The 22,895-nt window shown below is 48.0% G+C and overlaps 1 protein-coding gene across 11 annotated transcripts in view; it reads left to right on the forward strand.

The window, feature by feature from the left end:
• LOC100123003 (fasciclin-2) overlaps positions 1 to 22,895 on the forward strand; it is a 55,304-nt gene that overhangs the window by 20,363 nt on the left and 12,046 nt on the right. For 3 of the 11 annotated variants that reach the window (XM_031933734.1, XM_031933738.1, XM_031933739.1), the window contains exons 1-6: positions 2,205 to 2,364; positions 20,131 to 20,308; positions 20,596 to 20,619; positions 21,739 to 21,911; positions 21,987 to 22,252; positions 22,341 to 22,864. In XM_031933734.1, coding sequence (XP_031789594.1) covers positions 2,220 to 2,364; positions 20,131 to 20,308; positions 20,596 to 20,619; positions 21,739 to 21,911; positions 21,987 to 22,252; positions 22,341 to 22,864 — 1,310 coding nt within the window. In that variant the 5' untranslated portion in view covers positions 2,205 to 2,219. Of the gene's footprint in view, positions 1 to 2,204; positions 2,365 to 19,156; positions 19,281 to 20,130; positions 20,309 to 20,595; positions 20,620 to 21,738; positions 21,912 to 21,986; positions 22,253 to 22,340; positions 22,865 to 22,895 lie in introns of those variants that run through there. The other 8 variants (XM_032596027.1, XM_032596030.1, XM_032596031.1 and 5 more) reach the window with 4 other exon arrangements.

Consider the following 22,895-nt stretch of genomic DNA (forward strand, 5'->3'; position numbering starts at 1 on the left):
AAAATGAAAAATTCTCCTTCGGCTCATACCGTCCGCGTATACGTCCTCGCTTCCCCCGAATAAGACGACGAAGAGGTAGAGAAGAAGCTGATACTCTCTTCTGGGTGACCGCGAACCAGCGGCTCCTCCTATAATCCGATCGACCTCTCTGCAAAGAGATTGCCCCATTGAGATCTCTCTCGTAAGAACCTATCGGTTAATGAAAGCGTCGAAAGAAATAGCGCCTGGGAACGAGAGCAGAAAAAAAACAAAGCTTTTTCCCTCTCTCGCTTCGAAGAAAGGAAACCCGATACATCAGGAGCGTAGAATCTCCTTCTTCTTTCTTGGAGAAAAGTGAAGAGGTACACACACACACGCGCGCACTGCGAGGAAAGTTCCAGTGTGTATAGCGTGACGCGCGTATCCGCGAAAAACAAAAGCTGCGCGAGCAGCATGTAGAGAAAGAATGAATAGAGAGATAATACGAAATGAAGAAGAAAAAAGTTGGGACAGACGGAAGCAAGACGGATTGATAGCGGCGGCGGCGGAAGATCTCGTTTCGAATTTCTCGATAGATTCCTCCCTTATTGGCTCCACTCGCGTGCGCTCTCCTCTTTCCTATACCCCGAGAGCGAGAGAGAGACACTTCCCACGAGAGAAGGAAGAAACAATGGGTAAAGAGAGAGAGAGAGAGCGCGAGGGCGCTCGGCGTGGAAAGACGTCTCGAATTTCGCTGAATCAAAGGTGACGCCGGTGTGTGTGTGTGTGTGTAGTGCGGCGAACGTGCTTGCCGGGAGAGATGGAGGGATTCGAGGAAATCGATTTTGTCTAGGAGTTGCGCGCCGCCCCTGCGGTTTTTTTCCATAGCCTCATTGTTGTCTCCGCACGCGCGCAAGCACAAAGCCCACAGCTCTCTTTCTCGCGTATTACGTTTCTCTCGACGCGCATACTTGTAACCTTCCCTCCATCTCTCTTCTTATTCTTCTTCGCGAAAACGTGAATGAACGTGCGGTGGATTCGGCGCACGGAGTAGTTGCTCTGCGGCAACAACGCCTTTACGCGGAATTAGCGCTGCTCTGAGCTTTCTTCACTCGCGCCTGAGGCTGTTTGTTGAGTTTTTGGCACTGTGCAGGAAAGTTACCGCAAAAAGCAAACTCTCTCGGTGTTTTGCGCGCGGTATTATTGCTATTGCGCGAATATGCTCAAGCGGGTGTATAATTCATGGCCGAAAGCCTGTCGAAAGTGTAATCCGCGCGCGCGAGAGAGAGAGATAAAGCCGTGATGCAAATGACTTGATAAAATCGCGTTTGCGAGGCTGGCACTGATTTTTCTCTCTCTCTCTCTCTCTCTCTCTCCGTATAATGTCCCCTGACATAATTCATGACAGCGGAAAGCGGAAGCGATTTTGTCACACGCGCGAGAGCGCAGAACGGGAAAAGCCTCATAAAATTATCATCGTTATAATCCCCGAGTTGCGTCAACGCTTAATAATCGGCCTCGAGCTCTGCTGCACAGTGTCGACGCATCTGGGTTAATATTCAATATCGACGGCGAAAAAAGTGTCGAAAAAAGAGATCGATGAGGGAGAGAGAGTGAGAGAGAGAGAGAGTTGCCGGTGAAACTGCGGAGAATTAAATTCAAACCGCGGCCGGCTGAGAGGAAATCGCGTTAGCAGCCACAGTTCCGCAACGGCGCGAGTGTCTCAAGCTTCTCTCGTGTCTGAGAGCGTAAACTCCGTTGTCTCGCCGCTGCAGCAGAAATCCCGTGTCTTTTTACGCCTGCTGCAGACTGAGAAAGGGGGCAGAGGCTCTCGTTTTCTTTTTTCGTGTCTTTAATTTTCAGGACGGCTAACCTCGTTACACAGACCCGAGGGTGACGCGGTTAGTTCCTAATTAAGGCACGCTTTGACCGTTACTCCAGTCGAGTTAACGCCTTGCGCCGCCGCTCTGCTCTCTATCTATATAGAAAGAGAGAACCCTATGAAACCGCTTAATTTCAACGCAAACGTCCAATCTGCTGCAGCGGCGCAGCGAGTCTTTTCCGAATATCTTTTGCCCCCCTTGTACGGCGCCGAGCGTCTCTCGAAAGTCAAGAGTTATTTCGGAAAGATTTCTCTCTCTCTCTTCTGGTCCCTTTAATTAAACGGCTGAATTAATTGCGCTGACCTTCGACCTGCGTATACTAGAGGCCTATTGGGGGGTGTGGCTTTTGTCATATTTGGGGCTTCTTAATTAGGGCCGATGCCTGTGTTAATGAGCGACGATATAAAACAGACTCGTTATAATTACGCTAATTTTATTGACGATGAATTTTTCCTCTCTGTTCCAGGTACGTACTCGACGCTCATAACAACGCCCTTGATATCGACGACTGGTGTACAAGGAGGTAAAGCTTGTTCCTTTTTAAAAAGAAAAAGAGACAAAGAGAAGAATAAGAAGAAAGGGACCATACTTTCCATAGAAATGCAAAGCCGGGAATTCCGAGAAGATCAAATCATCGGATAGCCTAGCCGGTCGTGCGATCGATATTTTATCATCGCCGGGCAATATTCCGACAAGCGGCGGTGGCCGGTTTACTATGCTGAATTCAAAATAGCTCCGTACGCGGGAGAGCAACTTCGCCGAACGTACTTTACGACTTCTCCTTTCTTTGCTCGCCAGAGAGAAATTCCTCGGCCGGATTCCCTCTCTTCCTCTCTCGGAAAACATAGTATAGAGGAAAAATAACCTTTTTTCCCTCTCTCGGGCCGCGGCCCGCACGATGGCCTCCTTAATTCCGGCGTCTTCGATCGCGCCCGGGCTGCCGTACAAATTTCTCCCTTTCTCTCTCACGCGCGCCGGTTTATTTCCACCCTGCCGGCTTTAATTCTCCTTATTATTTCACGCCTCCCGAAAAGAGTAACTTTCCTTCCCTCTTTTTTTCAATAATTAGCCTGCGGAGCCGAGAGAATGAAGAGAACTTTCTTATCAGTATAAGCCGAGGGCGCACAAAGAACAGAGGAGCCGTTTTCGTTCGACTCAGGGCGAAATTAGAGGAAGCGCGCTGCACATCCGGCCTATTTTCCGGCAATCGAGGAGCTACTCGCCTTTGAAGCCGCTACTTTCCCCTCGCGAAAATGCACTGCTACTACTCGAGAGAGCAGCCCTGCGGCGGCACATTACACGAGGTCGCGATGTGGCATGCACAATGCTCCCGATATGGAGGTCGACGGCCCGAATCACGAGGAGCTTTTCTCTTTTAGGACATTTGCTGCCATTGTCGTAAAGTCCCTCTGCTGCGCTGCTTCCCCATTGTGCTGCAGTCTCTTTTCTTCTGATGTGTCGCCGAGCTTACGTGTTTTGTCGGGTAAATCTTCTTTCCGCGCTCTCTCTCTCTCTCTCTCTCTCTCTCTCTCTGAGGAATATGAAAAATCGCGTTACGCTGATTGAAATATCTTGTTCCGCGAAAAGCTCTCCTCTCTAGAAACATTTTCTCCAGTACTACGCGACGCGCATCAGCCGCAATCATCGCTTCGCAATGTTTCTTCTTCTTCTTCATGCTCCTTCCACTTTCGTCGCCCCTTATAAATGACCTCGATGATACGGGATATTAACGTTCGGCCGAACTTTTACGCGCGATCATAGTCGTTTCCCTTAATTATCGTTCTGCGCATCGTTTGCGCGCGGCCGCAAGCTCGCGGGAATACTTCTCACCGAAGAGAACATCAGTGGATGAAAACTCTGGGGAGTAGGGAAAAACTCGACGGATCTTATTTCTCTCCCGCTCGCACCCTCTTCCTAGAAAGAGAGAGAGAGTTACAGCCGAAACTATGCGGAACACTCGGATGGGATTATTCATGCGAGTGTACAGAGCTACAGCGAGTTTATAATAAGTCTCGATTACCATTAATCGTTATTTAGGAGCCTCCGCAGCTAATACTCTAATAAAACTTGCTCCCGAGATCTGCAACCCTCTCGGCTAATTAATTGGGGACCGGCGCGCGAGAATTTTCACGCTCCAAGAGCTTTCTCTCGACAAATTGACTTGAGTCTTGGAATTCTAATCCGGTTTAATTTTCACACTCGGATCGAGCCGAAAAAAAAATGAAGAACTCCTATAACGGCCGAACCCCGAGGTGTAATCCGAGGAGCCTCTGATAAGAAGCGTATATACCTACGCAGCTTTCCCCCTCATATCTCGGCGCGATGCTTCTCTCTCTCGCTCCGGCAAAGTAAAGTCGTTCTGTCGTGGGCGATAAAGCCTACCTAGGGCTGTATCGACGCCCCCGCAATTATTTCGGTGTACGCAAGGGCGTGGTTCGCTGTGCTGCGACTAATTTTCCTCCGAGGTGTGTGTGTGTGTATTGTGCTTCTTGGCGATAGAGGCGGCGATAAATCAGGCCCGGAGTCTCTTACGTGCGATGTAGTAGGCACACGGGAGTAAAGTCGGGCTTTTAGGTGATACACGGGGCCAAGTTTGCTATTCTTTTATTATACCTGTACTGTGCACATTAAGGCGCGTGTCATCCTTGTATAGGTACTAAACTATTTTACCTAAATCTTGTATAAAAAAAAAAATTTCAGTGCATTAGCGCCACCCTAAAGAAGAACAAGACTCTATTGTTATCCGCCGTAAATCAGGCCGCGAGCTTGGAAACTGAATTAGCCTTAGTCGGCTGTTTATAAAAAAAAAAGTTTTTTGATTCATAGCCCCGTCGATAATACCCCAGCGACGGCGGCATCTCTCCTCGATTTTTTCCCCGGTGATTTACGCGCCGGAATTATTATTATACGCACAGCAGCTCGAGCGGAAATAAGAGTATAAGGAGAGCGAAAGAATGAGCCAAGAAGCTCTCGTCCAAGTTTCACAGTCTCGATTAATTTTCCCCTCGTTAGAGCCTGAGAGAAGAGGGGGTTGGGTCTGAAATTTATTAAATTTCTCAATTAGTCATGAAATTACTTGTCGCTCAGAGAAAGAGATCTCGACTGGCATCACTGTATACGAAACATTCGGCTGATGCATCAATCTTTTTCTACTTTATAGCCGATACGCTTCTTCTTCTTCTTCTTCTTCTTCTTCCTCTTCGGAGCAAACACATACCCGGAGGAGCAGAGCGGAGGCCATAAGTCAGTTATCGCGATACAGGTTGCAGGAACTGCTGCGGAAATGTTTGTCCTTAACGAAATACACACACACAGAGGGCGAAGGAAGCTGCGCAGCGAAACCTCAAATATTGTGTTCTCCGCGAGAAACTTGCTTGCTTGCTTGCGCGGTCTTCAAACTGGAAACAATTTCGCAAGTAAAATACACCGGAGTATAGTGCGTATATCCGGGAAAATTTATGCGCCTTGGCTGCTGCAACTTCTTCTGCTTATTAACCCTCCGAGCTCTCTTCTCTCTCCCTTTCTCGGTCTTATTTATGCTAATAATGTTTGCGCGCTCTTAGGCTCGACACAACTTTCCTATTAATAATCGCATCGACGTATATTTCCTCCAACTTTATTCATCGTTCACGCCGGATTTATTCTTTCCCGTCACTCTCGCTCCCTATATATACAGTAATACAGAAAAAGCACAGCAACGCCGGTGACAGCTTAATCAGGCCCGCGTCTCGCTTAGCATGACAATATAACGTATAAGAATCGATCGATTAATTCCTCGGCGCCGCGGCAGCAGACGTCCCGGCGAAGATTGCCATAGACAAAACAGAGGAACAAACACACTCATCGCGTCGGCCCTTTGTTTTTCGCGGCACAAAAGCGACGCGCCGGCATCAGAGATTCCAGCGAGAGATACTCGATAGTAGAGACAGTCGGGGACAAATAACGCCGCCGCGATCGATCGATCCCTCCGCACATCCGGAAAAGCGATATTCTTCGGTAAACATAGCGCTGCACTATATACAGCGCCCTATTCGGAAAAGACTAATTTTCGGTGCAGCAGCCGGATGTGTGTGTGTGTGTGTACACGAGGCGTTACCGACCAGTGCGTTTAAACGCGCGCTGCTCCCCCGCGTCCGGTAATTCCTGGCTTTGGATTTAATGGAGGGTGCAGTATAGAGCGGCACATCGGACAGTCGCGGGCGCAGGCCCTTTCGCTCTGATATCGCTCGCGCGAACGAGTAATTTTGATATATTGACGGGGCACGAGGGAGGAGGGAGAGTTTTCCCGATAATATTGCCCCGTCGGGGGATGTACGCTCGCGTGCGTGTGTGCAGTGCTATGCTATATATACCCTCCGGCAATTTCAGCTTCGGAGTATAGGAGAGACGACGAGGACGACGCAACAGACAGAAGCTCCAGCCTAATGGGGAATCGAGCACGTGACCGTTCGACTTTTTCCAGCCCGCGGCGAGACGGCGTTTTCTTTTCGTCTCTGCGCTCGATTCAAGAGAGAGAGAGAGAGAGACAGACAGAGAGTCGTTTGTTATCTCGCGAAACTTTCGAGATCGTCTGTTTTATTTGTTTTATCTCTGCCGGTTAGTCGAGACACAAGGGGGAGAGGATATTTTCCCGGTGGAATTTTAGGGCGCGCAGAGCGCTTTAAAATCTCGTTAGCGGCGATACAGTCGATTATACGCGTTATTTTCGATGAGACGATCTTTTTCGAGCTTGCGAGCGAGAGAGATGGGAGAGAGAAACAAAGAGCGACGATAATTGCGCAAATTTGCACCGCCGTCGATGATTATTTGCTCTCGGGTATTTTTTCCAATCAACGCGCTCGACCGTATACACACTCGCTGTGCGTCCGTGTGTCCGAGTGTTGTCGAACGGGTTTAATTGATTATCCGCTGATATAATTGCGTATACTGCATACGCTTGATTGTTTTCTGAATAATTCATCCGAAACGACGAGGCAGATCGCGTGCGCTCGAGAATTTTCTCTCTCGCCTCAAGTGTATGTCCACACACACACACACATTCACATAAGTGGTTGCACACGCGATTTAGCAATTTTTCATAATGGCCTAGCGGGAAAAAGCCGCGCGCGCTCGATAAAGGCGTATGAGTCCGTTGCAGCGGCGAAAAAGTATGGAAAAATTTGTAACGCGCGGTACAACAATTAGAGCGTATATACTGCAGCACAAGGTATATGTGTACACATAATTCCCATCGCGTGATGACGTAAATCAACCTCTTTCCCGAGAACATATAAGTACGTATAGATATAATAAAAAAGAGTACAAGCTCGTGTGTGTACGTGTGGGCTAAGTGCACACGCCCATGCACTCAACAAAGGGGGAAAAGCTTGCGCGCGTGCGGGGCCAAAGTTCGGGGTAGTGTAAAATCGCGCTGCATTGAATTTTAATGGCAGAGCCAGAGCGCTGGGAAAAAATCTCCTGGATTTATAGTCACGCTCTACTCGGCTGAGCGCGGAGAGAAAAACACTTTTCTTCGTCCCCGAAGCTTCTTTGATCTTTGCGCGCGCGCGCGCGCGCGTGTGTGTGTGAATCCGCACGAACTTTTCGGAACTTTTGATTTCCTCCTGGAATATTAACTCGACGTAAGGCTCAAAGAGTGCATAAGAGCGTCGGTCGGCGACGTCACTCCCCCCTATACACACTATATACGGCGACTTCACCCCCGGAAAATCCGAGGAACCGGCGATTCGTCACGATTTTCCCGCTTATCGCAATCTGTCGCACAGCCGGATGAGACGCACACACACACACACACACGCGCATAGTTTGCTCTATGGGGAGATAATGAAAAGAGCCGGAGGCCAGGAAAATGGATGCGAGCGGGCGAGTCGGAATTAAAGCGCGACGTATCTGCTTTTCCACTTCTACCGCGCGACGGCGACCCTTTCATCCGTTTGGTTCGGCTCTCGGTGATGCGTCGCGGGAAATCTGTTTTGTATATGGATGGGATTTTATTGTCTGATCGAAAATGCGAGAGAGAGAGAGAGAAAGAGATAGAAAAGTCGAGTGTACGAATATGCTCGGATTATTGTTGCGGGCTTTTATTATCTTTAATGGCTTTTGGATTTGATTTCGGGGTGAGATTTTTTTTCTGTCTCTCAGGGGGGTTGAAAATAACGCTCGGCGCTATCGCACCGCGGAATAAATTGGACTGTTGGAGTGATATAGCGTGTGCTGTGTATATTATGGTTAAATAAACTCAGTCGCGGATTAGTACACGAAATAAGATTTTAATTGATTTCTAATAACTATCCCGAAAAAAAATTCTTACCTATATAGTATAGTATATTTCGCACGTGTGAGCCATCGCTCATTTTTTTTTTCCTCGAGTCGCGCGTGCCGTTTCCCGTAAACCGGATCAGCCCCGGATTTCCCACTCGCTCGTCTATACTATATATACATATATGCATCTACACGAAGTCTACTTTTTGAAAGGAACGTCGATCGTTCATGCCGGTGCATTAAGAGAAGCGTGAATATTCCGCTCGATGGATTATCCTCTCTCCTATTCACCGCTTTGCTTTGTGCACTTCCGTGTATAACAGATTGACAGCTTGCTTTTTTTTCTCCTCGTTTGTCAAAAATCCTCTGACGTATACCGCACCGCACACACGCCCACACATTAATTCGTCATTGATATACAATAAGAAGCAGCGCCGTTGCATCTGTCGTGTATTATACGTCGTGGCTAACGAGCTTCTGCACGGAAAAAATTCTTCGGTTACACCTACAACAAAAGAACCGGAGCTATCCGCAGATGCGTTATCATCCCTCTGTTATTCCAACCTTCTCCGCCGAGTATAATTGCATACGAAAGAAAGCCATTTGCACACGTTGAAAAAAAAGTGTAGCAGCTCTCGCTCCTTTAATATAACGAGTCTGTGTACATAGCGCCCTCGTTAGTCGCCGCTCGTAAAGCTCCGGATTATACGCATTATCCCGTATATCCTCGCTGTTTATTGTGACGTATCGCCGGACACGATCATCGGGATCCAGCTCGTCCATTTACCTAACGCTCTTCTCCCAGAGAGAGATAGCACCTTGGATCGTCGGAGTTGGAGAAAATGGACGGGAAAATTTTATTACGACCGTAAGAGAGAGAGAGGATGAATCACCCTCTGAGAGAAAGAGAGAGAGAGAGAGAGTAGCACTTTCTTGGGGGAGTAATAGCTCCGCCTTAAATTTTCAACTTTTTCAATTTCAACACCACCGCGCGTATACGAGTCTAATTAAATAACCATCGCTTCGAACAAACGGACGCGTGAGTCGCATGGGGATAAAACGGAAGCTGCAGCAGCAGCAGCCCGCTCTAGAGTGGAAAAAAATGATGGATCGGCGAGAGCAAGAGCGATACAATGCATCGTTCCTCTCTCTCTCTCTCTCTCGTTAGCGCACACCACGTCCGCTCGCTCTCGAGTGATGGATCGCGTTTCGGTGTCGTCGAGACGGAAGCGATGCGACTTTAAGAGCTTTTTCGAACTTTTTACGGCGATAACCCGCACACAAGCTTCTTGTTTACATCACGGATAAACGTTTGGAAAATCGCGCAGCGGCGATTACGCATACCTACTTTTCAGCAGCGACACCGTTCTGATTTACGCCTAATTGACATCCCCTTTCGCTATGCAGTACACCGCAGCAGCAGCTCTCAACGTTCCGATGGACGCCGATGCGTAAAGTTGGCAGGCAGGCAGCCAGCCAGCGGAGAGCGCTCTGTATAGTATACGGGGGAGAAATTGAGATTGACAGTTAATTTCGTGCCGGTTTCAGGCAGTACTGCCAGGCCGCCGTCACACAACCCCAGACAGCAGCAGCCGAAATTTCGCAGCCCCGAATTGGCCTTCCGCTTCGACGACGTTTCTCTCTCTCTCTCTCTCTCTCTCTCTCTCGGCGCTTTAAACGGCCGCTCGCTTTCCTCTAGTCCGTTTTGCGTGTGATGTCGTCGCACGCGTTACACCGGCTGCTGCTGCTATATACATATAGCTATAGTGTAGCCGCAGCCGCGACCGCCGACGCCTCGTGTGTGTACACCCTTTTACGCGTATCGCTTTGCATTTCACGCGCGCCGAGTGTCTATATACGCTACGCTGTATTAAAATAGGCTGTGCTATGGAATATCAGGCGATGCTTCTTCCACGCTTTCTTCTCTCAGCAATTCGGTGATCCTCGCTGATGTTGAACGCGGCGTCGGGGGAAAAATAATTGCAGGCTTCATTAAAAATGCAGCGCGCGTCCGCGGCTGAAAAAGAAAGAAACATTCGTATGTATTCCCTCTTTGTGCTTCCCGTTACACATCGTGCGCCGGGCGGCAAAAAATTTCGTTGCATTCCATCGGTAAATTGCAGCAGTCGAGAGAGAGAGAGAGAGAGAGCTGACCCGTGTTTTTCTTCGCCGAAGCGCGGCTCTCAAAAATTACTCGCTTATACGTGCGGCGCTTCTCTGGTATAAAAACCATGCGAAAGAGATAGCGTAGCAGCAGCATAGCCGCCCCTTTAAAGCGGAAGCCCGCGTTACCGGTCTGAAATTGAGTTTGTGCCCGCGCTCGATTTACGCAGCTTCCTATATGCCTTCTTACCCCCCGAGGGTTGCTTCCTGCGCCCCCTGCACGACTCTCCATATTACAGTAGTTCCTCTTCTTATTCCGCTCGATGGCCGCGTCGCCGCAGCGGTTTAAGGCGCTTTTCTCTCTCTCTCTCCGGTATAAAAGCGTACGTACGTTCGCTTCTCGCGCTCTGAATTATGACCGCGCGTGAGCGTCTGCATGCGGAGAGAAAAGTTCGACGAAATAAGATATCTCTATAACTCGAGCGCACAGCCAATTTGCTCTCGCAGTTTTGAGAAAAGTTTTCAGTGTGTGTCCGCAGTACGGGACGAGGAAATATTGCGGGCGAGCTTTTTCTCCTGCAAGCTACGGGAGTTTAAACTTTGCTCTTAAATGTCCATTGTCTCGATCGGTGCCGCGAGAGAAAAACTTTGCGGCCGAAGAGTGCTCGCCGTTTAATTCTGGAGAGAGGCTTTGAAGCGGACAAGCGGCACTTTATTTCTTAGGTGCGTTAGACTTTACACGCGAGAGCTGCTGTGTGGGATGAATTCTTTCTAGTGCATAAATACAGTAGATGTCAGCTGTACACCAAATCTGTCTTCTGCTAGTAGATGCACAAGGCATAATTTTTCTCTTCTCCGACAATAATCCCGCCTTCTTCCAGGAAGACACTATACACCGCGCAAATTTATTCTGAAAATTTATACGCACCGGCGACAGAGGAAACGCGAAGTACCCCGTCGTTATTCGTGGCGCCGCGTTCCAGCAACGACGACGAAACAAAACAGGGAAATTCGTCCTCGAGACCGCCCTTTTTCTACTCTCTCCTCTTACGCCTTAGTCTCACTCCCCGTTATATTACATACAGGAGAGAAAAAATTCTCGATTTCCACTGGGTATTGACCGAGCGCGTCTCGTTGCTCTCTCTCTCTCTTCCGTCGTCGAGAAAAGATGCTTTTTTTGCGCGCCAATCGAATTGCCGCGGAGAAAATTTGATACAAGATAGGCGCGCGCACGTGTCGCCAGGGAAACGTATATAGAGTGAGTGAGAGTTCGGTTAGGTTTTCTGGGCGTTGAATCGACGCTGAATTTGCAGGTCGTAAATTTCGTCGAGGAGTAAGTGCTCTGAGAGAGAAAGACACGTCATCGGGGATTGCGGAGGAAAATATACGCCGCTGCATTAGAGTATTGGATGCTGCTGCGTGTGTGTTGAAAACACGCCAGTAAATTTCGATCTTTTTCTAAATCAATTTCGAGCCCAGATTTATTATCCCCAGCACCGCGTCGTGTTTCGAAGATAAAACTCTGCCTCTCGAGCCTCGGGCTGGAAGCTCGAGAGAAAATTCAAAACTCCCGCCAATTAACGGGGAAGATTACACGCGCAACAGCCTCTCTTCTCTATTACCAGCGTAACAACTTTGATTCACCTTGCCCTCTCGCTCCACGAGTCTACTCCTTCGACCTTAAACGTTCTCTCTCTCTCTCTACAGCTTCGCGTTTATACACTGCAAGAGAGAGAGAGAGAGAACGATCTACCCCGAGAATATAGCTCGAAATTCATAAACAGCAAGAGAAAGGCTCTGTATACATATAGCGAGCGAGCGAGCAGGTTTCCGGCTTGTCGCGTACGTGTGTACATGCGCGAGTAAGTTCGAACCGAGGCCGAAACTTGCCTAATTGCTTGGGAACTCGTCGAAGCGCGATTTCCTTCGGGCACGATTAGATGTCTTTGCCCTTCGCACTGAACGAATGCTTCTCTCTCTCTCTCTCTCTAGTTGTGCAGTTGAAGAAGAAAATTGCCGTATTCGCGAAATTTTCTCTCCCCCGCGCGCAGCGGCTTGATTAAACTGCCTATCTTCTTCTGCTTCGAGAGGGCAATGATATTTCGAGGGGTGATTTTTCACGAGGGAGATATTCTCTTATATCTGATGTAATTCGCACAGTGTGTGTGATTTTATTGGATTTATCGATTTCGCTATCTCTCGAAGCAGATTCCCCTATACAGAGATTCGAAAGCTCTCCATCGTCTCTCTACTATTGGTTCTCTTCTGCGCCGCTGCAGTGAGAGAGGCGTAGAATCAATTTTCGATATCCAAGAAGTTATTACACTCAATAAGCATAATAATACCTGAAATAAAGCTCTATCTCTCTCTCTCTTTCGTCGGTTCGCGGAAAACTAACGATTCTCCATTCAGTATGAAAGAGCCCACTTCCCGTAATATCCCGACGATTTTCCGACGAGCAAACTCTGTACTCCTCTCTGCGATATTTATTCTGGCCTCTTCCCGACGAGGCGAGAGAGAGAGAGAGATAAAAGTACCTGCGCACACGCGCGTAATTCATGCAAATTGCTCAATTTCATCGCGAGGAAATATAGCACTAACGATGGGCTGATTTTTATTGTCGAGTATTGTGTGCACAGGCAGTCGAGAGAGATATTCCTCATTAAGGACTTATCGGCGGCGAGGGTTGCGATCGAGGGGCACCGCGTGTATTGGAAGGAGACTTATGCCGGATATGCATGAGGATTGAATCGCGAGTTGCCCTACCAATTTGCCCGTCAAATCGACGGGAAAATCCGTAAAACAGAATCTATCCGTCCCGTTATAATTGTTTCATCCGATTCGATCATCGCACGTGTAATCCCATATTGTATTTTTCGCGAACATACTTTCTTATCTGAAATTTTCAAGCTGTCGCCTCTCGAGAGATAAGAGAAACAGCGGAGATAGCGAGCCTGGGGAGCAAAATTAAGCAGATCCCCTCGTCTTCGCGCGATAAAAGATTTTTAAGACTCTCGCTCTCATTTAGCAGCCGCCGCTGCTACTGCTGCTTCTCGTCGCCCTTTTTTTCGCGCGCGAGGAGGAAAAAAGTCGCAAATTCATCGTTTCTGCGACGCCGAAGGGTCCTCTTTCTCTCTCTCTCTCTCTTCTCGGCTGTAATTGGCCGAGGGCGTCTTCTTATCCCGAGACTGACTTTTCCGGTCTCACTCGTTATTTAGATACACACACGAGGCTCTGATTTAGATTGACAATTAATTGGCTACAAGCTGCGTGCGGGTCAAACGATCGTCATTTCCCGATCTAATCAACGTCACTTTCACTTAAGCGCGTCTGAAAAACGTAGTCGTCCATTTGTATGGATGAAAAAGCCTTTCAGCGAAGCGAGTCAATATTGGAACCTCGAACGATATGTCTGTTCGTGTGCGAGGATGGAATAGATAGTTAAAACAATTTTAACGCAGCGCTGACTTTCGTTCGTCATCCTCACCCTCGTCTACCGGCCAACCTTCGCCGCCGACATCTTATTTACGTTAGTTAGGCTTTGTTGGCACTGCCGAGCCCCGAAATCGCCCCTCGCCCTTTGCGCGGCAGAAACACGTACGCCACAATGCCAAAGAGAGAGAATTTCTCTCTGCCGTAATGCTATATATTCATTGGTCGAGCCTTTCATTTTCCTCTTTCTCTCTCTCTATCTCTCTCCTTAATTCGGCCTCTACACACTCCGAATTCGAATGCCGCGCCGTAGCCTAATTAAAAGAAAAAAAAATCGCACACCCTCGCGATTCATAACGAAATCATCGGAATCGAATTTCCCTTTATCCGAATCATAAAATCAATCAATCAGACGATATTACTTTTTGCCTCTCGGATTTCCAGCCATCGGCGTGTACCAGCACACAATGGACCCTCGTCGCGTCCTTATGTGTACAGAGAGAGAGAGAGAGAGATAGAGAGAGAGAGAGAGAGAGAGAGAGAGAGAGAGAGACTGGGCGTGCGAGAAAGCTGCTACAAGGGAGAGAGCACAAGCAAACTTGGCGACGTGTCAGGCGAGCTGGAAGAATTCGATCCGCGCGCAAGTAGGAGAGAGGATTTGATCAAATTCCGATAGCCGAATTGGCTCCTGCTGCTGCTGCTACTACGACGGAGGAGAGGAAGAAGCCTCTCTCTTCTTGTGAATACATTTCTCTCTCCTCGGGGGAGAGAATTTCGGCGGCCGGTGCGCAAACTTTCTCGATTACGCGAGAGCGCTGCGACGTGAGCCGCGTGTACTTTGCAATATGCCACGATGATAAGCGATCCCTCAATTAAGAAGTTTCCGGAGTGGAGTATAACTGTGTGTATAGCTCTGTCTTATATGCATTTCACGTTCGAGAGTAAAAGTAAACAGCCGCTGCGTGTATTACACTTGTTAACTTGTGTATACACGCCGGGGAAAACTTCTTCTTAAGAACGTGATACGCCTCGTCCTTCGAATTAGACGCTATATGGCTGAATCGCAGAGTCGAGCGTATTTTTTTCGCCCTCCCTATCGGCGAAATAAATGTCCCAATCCTCGAAAGGGTACAACCCTTATCCACTGCCGCTGCATTCCCTATGTCTAAGAGGGGAAAGCGAATCTTCTCTCTCTCTCCGTCTCGTTTTACATTTCATTTCACACTCGCGCGCGACTCATTCCGCTGTCGCACAAAAGTTTTCCTTACCCCGAGACAATGCGACGAATACAAATGCGGGAGGGAATTTGATCGAGTCCCGATATCCGTGAGAGAGAGAGAGAGACGGGCGCAAAAATTGCCGGGGATATATTTATGAGGCGCAGCGCGCGATTTTTCAAAAAAAAAAAAAAAAAGATTAGGAATCCCCGACGCCGCCACTGTGTATTTCGATTTATCGTCTCGAGAGAGGTTCTTAAGGAGAGCAGTGTGAGGGTGGTGTATATTTCTTCCTGGATTATACGCGTGACTTAGGAGTGAAATCCTCTTGAAAAATCGATAAGTATATAGCCCCGCGTGCCGCCTTACGGAATGAACTATAAATCTCTCGCGGTGAAGTTTTCAGAGTACAAGGGGCTGCGTTGTATAGGCTAGTGATGGATTCTCGTATCATGTAGTCCGACGACACGTGAGAAGTCGAAATTGAATGTTGTTGGATAAATCGCGTCTCTGTATCCCCGGTGTGTGTTCATGTGCCCCGGTTAATTTTCTGATATGACGAAATTAGCAGAGAAGTAGTCGTCGCAGAGCGCGCTTATAATAAGCGAGATACGCCCGGCGAATTTATGACGCTCGGGAAACGTTATTTTCCACAAATAAGAAGCAGAGAGCGAGAGAGAGAGAAACCGGCTTTATTGTCCGCAGATAAGATAAGAATCCCCCCTAATTAAATGCCAGATATATATAAATGTCTCTTACACGCTCTCGTGACTCGCCCCGAAGTTTTGCGCTGAATAAAACGAGAAACGAAGTGTACATAACGGGGGAGTAGGAGATGACGCGAGCTGATAAAGGACGTGTGTATAGGTATGTAAATGCGCGTATAAAGCGATTTCTGCCGGACTTCCGATAAGACGCGGCTCTATGCTCGGAAATGAAAAAATATATAATAGAGGCCCTCGGAAATCCCCCGAATCAGATTCGCCGATATTTATAGCGCAGCCAAAGGTCCGCGCGTTATTTGTCAATATTTCAGCGATTCTCATGCCTCGACGGATTTTTCTCCGATCGACTGCGCGTTTATACCCTCTTCGATGCGCGCCAGATTCGATTTTCCTCGTCGTGTTATTTTTTCTTTTGGATAGATATTTAGAAGCGAGAAAGACAATACGAGGTGCCGGTGTATTTTTTGATCAGCTTCCTGTTCGAGAGAGAGAGAGAGAGAGAGAGAGAGAGAGAGAGAGAGAGAGAGAGAGAGAGAGAGTATCCCGTTTCAGAGAGCATGACGAATGAAAAACGATAATACTCGTCGCGCACAAACGTTCGGAAAACATTCCTCAGATAAACGCCGGTGTAGACTTACCGCGAGCGTTTATAAATCAAAAGAGAAGAGGAGGAGAAGGTATACTACCTATACACCTCAATTACAAAAGGGAAAACCAATTCGGTTCGATTCGTGCCCTCGCCTCGCTATAAAATAATGTCTGTCACGCTTATAGGAGAAAAAAGAAAGAAGACAGCTATGCAGCTCTTCCTTTCAACGCCGTGTAAAATAACGCGTGATGCAACGATCGATCGAAGAGAGAAAGAGAGTGAAATTGCTATATAGCCACAAGCGCTCGCGGCATCATCAAAGGCCGCCGGCCACACGTGTGTTTAATGCCTTCGAATAAACACACGCTCTCTCTCTCTCTCTCTCTCTCTCTCTCTCTCTCTCTCTCGTAGGTATACGTACACACAAGTATATGACACGGGCTGTAGCGAAGCTCGTATACGTTTATATCCCGTAGGCGTGGACTGATTGAAAGTGCGCAGCTCTATAGCACGTGTATTAAATTGGATGATCGATGCGATTTCGAATTTTCCTTGATGGACTTTTAAAAGCTTCGCTAGTTGGTAGAGCGTAATTTAGGCTAATCCTCTCCTCTCTCTTAAATCACGCTCGTGTGTGTGTGTGTGTGTACAAGCTGAAATCAGGTCTTCTTTGCAGAGTCGTGTTTGCTCTCTTTCTTACGAAACAAAGCTCTCTGCACCACGTGCGCGCGCGGAGGCCGTAAATCGTTGCACTACACTTACGGCATTAGTGAAGCCGAGATTCCAGAAACTCGCTCACAATGAGCCGCGTAAGCCCATTAACGCCGCGGAATCAAAGCGAACGAACTGCTGCAGCTTCGAAAAACGCTCTTTCTCTCTAACGCGCGGCGTAAGAGAAAGATAGAGAGAGAATAACCGTTGCGGTCTAACTGTAACTACGGGGACACCACCGCGGGAAAAGCATTAGTGCGTGCCCCGAGTCAGCTTCTGAGTAATTAAACATCGGGGCACACGAGGAGGAAAATTTACGAGCTGCTGTGTACTTAAGGAGGGGTAGAGGGACAAAAAGCTCCGGGAAAAATCGGACAAAACTCTCTTGTTGGGACTGTAATTGAAAGAAAACAACTGGCGCTTCGGTGAGCTAGTTGTTTTAAAAATTTTCTCTCTTCCTCTCCTCGAATGTAATTTACTCCAGTATAGCACTCGCACTTTATCCCAGTTGCGCGTAAAATTCGCTGCCCTAAATTTGCCCCCCCCCCCCTCTCGTGGAACTTTTCTAATTTCTATTAAGAAACCTGCTGCTGCTCCGCAGAGCAGCGGAGGATATAGTAAAAAGCAGCGAGCTTCCCTGCAAGCTCTCCCCTGAAAATAAAACTCATAAACACACGGGGCCATGGCCTTCCCAGAGGCAATCAAGCCCCGACGAGTCATAAAAGTAACAAGAAAATAAAAGCGATACGAGAACGAGCTTTTTTTCGTACACGCGTATACGTATATGTACGTATATCCTGGGGTGAGCTTTCACCCTCCATACACTACATCGCGGAAGAAAAAGTCACGTATCGCGGTGTCGTTAAATTGCTTTCTCTCTACGCTGAAATTTTCCCTCAGGAGAGACGTATAATACACGGCGAGCACTATCTCCGCGTGTTATTCATGCGATATATCTAACGGTATGGGCCGGCCCCGAAAAAAAGTAGCAAGTTTCGGGGAAAAGAAGTATGTAGGGACGATCCCTGGATAATTTCGGTAAAAGGGTTCGCCGCGCACATGCAGCTGCGCGAGCTTGAAAGCTTTCTATTGCGTACGGAGAGAGAAAGAGCTTCGCTTTATCGACGCCGCTGCTACATATCTAACTGTGCATTTCGAGAACGACGTACACGTACGTATATACGCCAAAGTTTAGTATTATACGTATAGGTACGAGAAAAGCTCTCGCGTGTGTGCACACAAAGGCATCGCAGCTTCGCACAAAAGCTTCCGGGCCACAGTGGAGCCGAGCCACCATAAGCGGGAGTTTGATGCGCCGTCGACACAGGGGAAAGTATATCGGAAGCGTTTCGGAATCCGCCAATTAAGGCGTTCGAATCCGAATGTATAGAGACTCTTTTTACAATCGCCTGCGTTGAAAGTTCGCGTCCCCCTTCGATTTTCGCGCTTAGACGCTGTGTATATTCATCGATATTGCGTATATATAGATACAGCCCTCTAGCGCGAGTCTTTGTGCGTAAGCACATAAATCAGCCGAGTGTCACGCTCCCGATGGCACATAATTGGCCGCCTCTGAAAAGGATCCCGTACAGTTGATTCAGCTGCGTGTATACTCCTATATAATATTTATAGCGATTCGCCGCGTAATACCTCAGGGTTTTATTCTCGTTACGCGACGACGATTCAATTTCCATACTCACGCAGTCAACAGAAACTTCCATTAATAAAGCGTCGCGCGCCGCTGCACTTGACACTGAAAAGCTTTTAAAAGTGTAAAAACAAGACACTTTCTCGCTCTGGCAGAAAGTGTCAAACAACAAAGCGTGCGAACAAAAGGCCGCAAAAAAAGCGCAACTCGTACAATACAGTTCCCACGTGCGCTTATACGCGGAAACGCTTCTCTTCCCCTCCCCCCCCCCCCACAACGCGCTATACGTAATGCAGTATCCAACTACTTGTCGTCGTCTCTCTCTCTCTCTCTCTCTCTACTATATATGCATATGCGCTCGAGCAGTAGTTCGCAAACAATTACCTCGAGAGCCTAATTGGACGTGCGACTGGCTTGCGCGTAATACGCTCTCCCTACGCGCAATTCAATTAATAATCGCGCGCTTAATTCGCGCTTCCGGCCGACGAGGAGAACTCGCTGTACTGTATAGTACCATAATGTACTACACGGTATAACTCGAGTCAGTCTGGCCGATGCATCATCGCCGTCGCGACATTCCGATATAATATACGTCTCTGCTCTCGGCACAGGCGCCTGCGTTGTTGTATTGTAATATACGCGATATGCAGGAAAGTAGTAGTCTCAAGACTGACGCAGCCGACGGCTCGAGTCTCTGCATCTCGCTGCTCTGCGTCTACGTGTTTGGCGCTGCGCGGAATAGCACGATTCCCAGTAAGGCGCATTTATCTCTTTTCGCGCGAGACTTATTTTTACGAGCGTTTACCGTATAAGTGCGTTGAACCGAGAAGCTTCGCCTCTTTGTTGTATTGTGCTGCATGCAGCTAAAGCGAGTTTTCGGAAATTGCGCAGACGAGTTTGTAATTGCCTGCCTTATTCTCCCCGGGGAGAAAGTTTCGAATTGCGCCGGAGGATTTCATTCAACATCTCAAGTTTAAGTAATCGTTACCCTGATTAAATGCCCTCTCTGGGGACGAACGCTAAAAATAGAAGCTTCTCTCTCGCTTTTCCCATCGGAGCCGCTTCTATACACTACAGCAGTACTGCGAGACGGCTGCACACGTCTTGCTGCAGAGAGAGAGAGAGAGAGAAAGAGAAGTGCAGCAGCGGAGAGAACACCTGTTGAGCCCTGTGGCCCTCGTCGTATATATAGCTTAATTATTCCACGCGCGCGCGATTTTCCAATTCTCTCTCTCTCGCTTTTCCAAGAAAATCCGATACCACGGAATCGCGGCCGGAAATTGCACTTTGTTATACAATTATATGTATAGAGCGAGGGGAAGTATAGTAGCAGTGGGCAGTTTTGATTTATCACGCTCGAGTAACACGAACCGATCTACTCCTCTGTTATGCTGCAGGACGACGACTTGGCTTTCATTGCGCTAATCGCGTTATTCTTTTATACGGCTCTGGTCAGTAGCGCGTGACAGCCGAGCCGGAGATAAGCCTATCCGGTTTTACACTCTTGCAACGCCAGTCGACTCGACGCGATGGACGAGATTTTTATTTTTCTTTTCAAAGCTTAATATGCTTTGGACTAATGGCTCGATTGTTTTGCTTGCAGCTCAAGCGGAAGCTCAGAAGATGGACCAGTACATGGAGATCCTGCCCAGTGGAGAGAAGCAGACCAAACCAGTAGGCTCTAGCATCCTGATGACCTGCAAACCCAGAGTCGCCGACACCAAGCTCATCACCGACATCCAGTGGATCGACCCGCAGAACAGAGCCATCGAGAGCCTCAAGTGAGTGTACTTAACGCGCAGCGTCGTGTCTCTCTTTGTAAATATTAAATGAGACGATATATCTTGTGAAAATTTTTTTTTTTCTATATTTTTTTGTACATATACTATATACACACAGACACACCGAGTGAGTCGTTGTCGTTGGTTCGATTAACGTGCATGTGAAGAACAATTTTTGCGAATATATAATTGCTCTGTAAACTAATAATAAATGCAGAATATGACACTGACACACGACATTGAGCACTAATCGAAGGTATTTCTCGCTTCTCTTTTTCTGCACACAGACTCGTCGTCTTGCCGCTCGACAGGCGAGTATTAACTCTACTACCCACCGAGACTAACACGCAAGCGATTGTTGACACGTGAGGTTGTCGCTCGCTCTCTCTCTTTCTCTCTATCCCTCACTCGCTATACTATATATATATATATACTCTTTTTTTTGCCTGTTTTCAACCCTTTTTCGTTGTGTGTCGACTGCTGCCCACTTTTTTACACGTAGTAATTCCACGATAGCCAGCGCGCGGCGCTGCAGCAGCGGCAGATGTGTGTTATTTTCTCTATACCCTGCAATTTTTACACATTGTTTTCGTTTTATTGATTTTTCTCCTGTGTGTGCGCGTGTGTCCGGCTGTCGCCAACCCGTTTTCCGACTTTGATTTTTTGCTGTCGACTACCACTACCACTACTATTCTTGTTTGGTATGATTTAGAATAGTTTTATGCGTTTTTTTTTCAGTTGCCGTACGAGGAAAGCTTCTTCTATACCCCTTTTGTGTTTTGCGCGATAAATCAATCTACATGAAATTAGAATTTGAATGCCGCAGCTTTTTACAAACAATTACGTTCCGCATACACGATTTCCATGGTCCCCTTAGATATACATATTTACATTTAGCACATAGTGATGCGTTTCCCATCATGGTCTTGTGGTCGTCTAGTGTGTTTTGTCTCTCTCTCTCTCCCTCTCTCTCTCTACTCTCTCATTTCTCGTTTCGGATCGTTCAATTTGAAAGGACAATTAATTATTTCTGGTCTGGCCTACAATTACGCATTCGCAGTTTATTTCATTAAAACGCTCGTCGACACGCTGTCCTCCCACTCTGTCCCCGTCTCTCCCTATTCATCGCGATACAGAGAGACGCGCTGCAGTGTCCCTGCCCCCCGTCATTTGCAATTACTTTCCTCCGCCCTCGCGACATTTGCGTTTGAATGCGAATGCCTTTTTTTTGTTTCTTGTCAAAATTTTACATTGTCAAAATTCACACGAGTTTTTTCTCATCGTCTTGATTTTTTTTCTCTCCATACATTTATATAGCCATCTCATCTGTATAGATCTCACTTGTATGGATAGATATAGTCCCGTAGAGATTAGGAGCATGTATGCGTGGGAGGATTTACTGACGATTCGCTTTTTTTTTGCAAACGCAGCAATTCACCGGGATACTCGAAGCCTCCGATGTACACGGAGTTGCATCCCCAGGACAACAGCATCTCGCTGTTCTTCAACTCGCTGCAGGAGGATCAGGCTGGTCAGTACATCTGCAGGGGCACCTACGCCAATACCGAGCTGCTCAGCAAAACCGTCATCATTGAAACCATCGGTGAGTTAAATATACCATATACGAAAATTAATTTAGAAAATGCCCTCTAATACGATCTCTCGGTATATGTAACAGTCGCGATCACGTGGGATGACGCGCCACTGAACCAGTTCCCCATTCTTGGAGAGGACTTCGCTATCAAGTGCCAGGTACGTGCCAGGCCGTCACCAAAGGTCGATTGGCTCTTCAATGGTGAAGTTATCAGAACCAACGACCACTACGTCATCGAGACCCACGCTCTCAGGATCAAGAACGTCAAGGAGTCCGACGATGGCATCTACACTTGTCGTGCCTCCGTCGAGCAGACCGGAGAGCTCCAGGAACGCGCTATTCGAGTCGAGGTAAGCCCTTGTTCCAAATACCTCGTTTCTCTTATGCAGATTATCTTATCTTTTAAGATATTAAATTAAATTCTGTTCGCGGAAACAGGTGCACACGAGGCCCAGCATCGTGGAAGCCGAGAACTCGGTGTACGAGGTGACGGAGGGCGAGAGCGCGCAGATCCTCTGCAAGGGTACCGGCAAACCCCCACCAAAGTTCACCTGGATCAAGACCCTGACGAAGGAGAACCTCGCGGTTACCGACCGTTTCAGCGTCAACGAGGACACCGGACTCCTGACGATCAGCAACGTCAAGCGCGACGACAGCGGCGAGTACCAGTGCACCGCTACCAACGCCGCTGGCATGGCCATCATGAACATCCAAGTGAACGTCATCGTCAAGCCCAAGATCATGGAATTCCTCAACCAGACCATCGCCCAGGGCGAGAAGACCGTCTTGTCTTGCAAGGCTTTCGGCAAACCCCCACCGACCATCACTTTCCGCAAGCACACCTCCGAGAAGCCCTTCATCCGCGGAGTTCAGCCTGAGGATGACAGGATTCACCTGACCAACGACTTCGACGATCAGCAGGGCGAGACTGTCGGCAACCTCACCATCGATCACACTCTGAGGTGCGTATTTTTACAGGACATTTGAGTCGTA

The sequence above is a fragment of the Nasonia vitripennis genome, chromosome 1 (assembly GCF_009193385.2).
Source record: "Nasonia vitripennis strain AsymCx chromosome 1, Nvit_psr_1.1, whole genome shotgun sequence".
NCBI lineage: Eukaryota > Metazoa > Arthropoda > Insecta > Hymenoptera > Pteromalidae > Nasonia > Nasonia vitripennis.